At 58.6% G+C, this 3,076-nt stretch overlaps 2 protein-coding genes across 3 annotated transcripts in view; both read left to right on the top strand.

Moving 5' to 3' along the window:
• The window catches only part of LOC113212277 (uncharacterized), a 34,852-nt gene extending 32,383 nt beyond the window's left edge, over positions 1-2,469 (top strand). Inside the window, exon 2 of the mRNA XM_052265949.1 lies at positions 952-2,469. Coding sequence (XP_052121909.1) covers positions 956-2,338 — 1,383 coding nt within the window. The 5' untranslated portion in view covers positions 952-955 and the 3' untranslated portion in view covers positions 2,339-2,469. The remainder of the gene's footprint in view (positions 1-951) is intronic.
• Positions 2,470-2,597: 128 nt separating this feature from the next.
• Positions 2,598-3,076, top strand: part of LOC113212276 (uncharacterized) — a 30,620-nt gene continuing 30,141 nt past the window's right edge. The window contains exon 1 of one of the 2 annotated variants that reach the window (XM_026430902.2): positions 2,598-2,787. The gene's annotated coding sequence lies outside the window, so the exon portion shown is untranslated. The remainder of the gene's footprint in view (positions 2,788-3,076) is intronic. The other variant, XM_026430901.2, reaches the window with a different exon arrangement.

Below are 3,076 nucleotides of genomic sequence, written 5' to 3'. Positions count from 1 at the left end.
CGCATGCGCGAACAGCGCCATCTATTGAGAAAAGCTAAAACTGCGTCGGCGCGAAAAGTTTTGAAGAGCGGTCATTAACAACAATGATCTTTCTGTTTTCATTTCATAATCACACCAGACCAAACTTGGGTAAAGAACGAGGTTTCTCCTAATGTATCAAACATGTTTGATGCCCTGATGCTCTTCTTGTTATTTTATAATATAGAGAGGGCGGGCACACTGACAGTGACAGTATTGCCGCTTTCTAAAGAATTGACTGTTTAAACATTGTCAATATTTGAAATGATTAACAGTCTTAAACTAATTACTTGTCACTGACCCTACGATTTCCAAAAACAAAAACAAGTAACACATTTAAAATGTGGTAATAATCGACAGTTTAAAACCTAAGTTAAATTATAGACTATATTTTTACAGTGCCCCATAGTCAGTTAGTCCTTGTACTCAGTCAGAGAGGACGGCGCCCGGCCCCGTAGGTCATTAGGCAAGTGCGTTTTTGCACTCCTGGGTTTCCCTTGTTAGGTTTCCTCGGTCGGGTTGATTCTGCCCGGTAGGCACGGGGAACGGTGGAAAAACGTGCGACAAGTGGCCACTGGTACGTTGCCGGCCGGGGCGTCCCCGCAGACACCGCTCTACCCCAAGAGGTCCCCTCCAGGCCAGCCTGGCGATGACCTCACCTCAACGTGGCAGTCGCGACCGCGGACCATCTCCAGGCCCCCGCCGAACGCCCCCAGCTACAGACACGCCACTATACTTCGCCCTGCCCAGTGCGCCAGGTGACGGTGAGCTGATTTGGTGGGGAACCCGTCAACCCGTCGGTCCCATCCTATCTCGTTCGCAAGCGCCAGTATACGGAGGTTGGCGACGGCCCATCACCATGAAAACCCAGGGCGCCAAAATTGTTTCACGCTTTCCTGTCGAGGTGCTTAGCTCGTGTTTTTGTGTGTCCAGGACCATGGAGCGGCTGCCGGACGACGTGCTGCTGCTGACGATGGAGTACCTCGGCCCGGAGGACCTGCTGACGTGCCGGCTCGTGTGCAAGAGGCTCGGGAGGCTAGCCCTTCATCCTGGCGTGTGGAGCCTCCAGAGCTGGAACGCCAACTCCGTCGACGGCGACCGCAGGGCGTGCCGCGTGCTGCGCCTGGCGCCGCGGCTGGGCAAGCTCGTCGCCCGGGTGGGTCCTCACCTGTCACTTGCCATGGCCCGCTGCGCCGTCAAGGAGCTCGAGCTGGTCGCCAACGAGTCCACCTCCGTGCAGGCCACCCTCCTGTTCCGCAACCAGGAGAAACTCGGCCGGCTGCGGCGGGTCGAGCTCTACTTCTACGGGGAGGCTCTGGGCGGCGCCCCCGTGCTGTTCGCGGCGCTGGTGTCGTCGCCGGTCCTCGAAAAGCTTGAGATCCGCAATGTCCCGTTCAACTTTGACGCGAAGGCCATGCACTGCACAGTGCGCCAGCCGGCCCTCAAGCACTTCAAATGCAGCGCGAAGGCGGGGTCTGTGCCCTTCGTCAACTTCGTGCTGACCGTCCACGCCACCACCCTGCAGGTGGTGGACCTCGGCCACGAGGCCTGCTGCCCGACCGCGACCTCGACGGTGGCCCTGCTCGCCGGCCTGCCCCACCTCCGCGAGCTGTCCTGCCCCCTGCTCCCGGACATGGGGGCCCTGGCGGCGTCCGAGACCCTGGGGCTGTTGACTCTCCACGTGGCGGCCGCGATGCGACCCGCCGCCCCCGCGGCCGCCAAGTACCTGCGACGCGCCCGCCACCTCCAGAACGTCACCCTGAGATACAGGTCTGCGACTCGCTTCCCCGTCGATGTGGGCGTCGACCTGGTCGAAGCGCTGGCGTGGTCGTGCCTCAACCGCGTGGAGACCCTGTGCATCGAGCACGAGTACGACCCGGACGCCAATCGGGCTGACGGCGAAGACGCCCGCCTGCCCGACCCGGGGCCGCTGATCAGGTCGCTGCCGTCACTGACGGCCCTGCGCACGCTGCGCCTCGACGTGTTCGAGACCCCCGGGGCGCTGCTGCTGGCCGTCACGCCGGACGCGGCCCCGGCCCTGCGGGCCCTGTACCTGAACCCGTCGCCGCGGCGGATGGCGGGGCTGCCGCCGTGCGCGCACGCCTGGCGGCACGAGGACGCGGTCCGGGCGTTCCTCTCGGCCAACCGCTCCGTCGGGCTCCACGTCGCCGCCACGCCCTACTGCTTCAAGGACGAGCGCTGCCCCGCGTGCGCCCTGGGCTGGCTAGCCTGCCACGGCGACCTGTGGCCCTCCTGGGATTGGGAGCTCACGTCGGCGTCCAGCACCCTCAGCCACCGGAGATGGGTGCATGTCCGCTGAGATGCTGCCCGTTCATTTTGCAAGCTTCGCATTGTGTATTGAAGAGTGGTAAATTTGTATTCTTGTAATTTTAAACTTTGTTTTAGATGTTTTGTTGCAAAAGAACAGTAATAAAAACTGCGTAAAAATAAGCCATTGTATGTGCTCCATTCGCAAGCCATAGAGCCATGATGAGCCATTGGCTGTTTTTTCGCCGATTCCTCCAAGGCAACAGCAACGCCGATAGCAGGGCGCCCGCGCGTGCAAGAGAGAAAGTTACTGTGTGAGAGAGAGAGACAGAGATCAGCTCGTGCGCGCAGGCTGGCAGCGGCGGCGAGCGAGACGACAGGCAGTAAAACTCGCAGTGACTCTCCGCATCACATCATAACGCATCGCTCTGCGACCTGAAGCTGGAGTTTGATTTTCTTTCGGAAAGCCCAACTCTACTTTTCCCTGATTTTCAAACACAGGTAAGGTCAGTCATCCGTGAATCGGCTCGTAAAGCGTCCGTCAGTGTCACGTCATCTCTCAACTCAACAACTCCAGATTGTAGCACCGAAACATATGCCAAAGGTGGAATACACAATACACTATCCAAAATTGTCAGTATTCAGCCGCAAATCAACCAGAGTGCAGACCTCGTAGACACATGTGTTTTGATTAACATACAGAATAAACGACGAAAATCACGGTTTGAAACCAGTTCCGCGAGTAGGTTATGGTGCTTTGTTGTGGTCCCGCTCAACAGTTGCCTCAACT

Source organism: Frankliniella occidentalis, unplaced genomic scaffold, assembly GCF_000697945.3.
Source record: "Frankliniella occidentalis isolate FOCC.00 unplaced genomic scaffold, Focc_3.1 Scaffold33, whole genome shotgun sequence".
NCBI classification, from domain to species: domain Eukaryota; kingdom Metazoa; phylum Arthropoda; class Insecta; order Thysanoptera; family Thripidae; genus Frankliniella; species Frankliniella occidentalis.
Note: the sequence above shows the minus strand (reverse complement) of the source record. Positions and strands in the feature narration are given on the sequence as shown.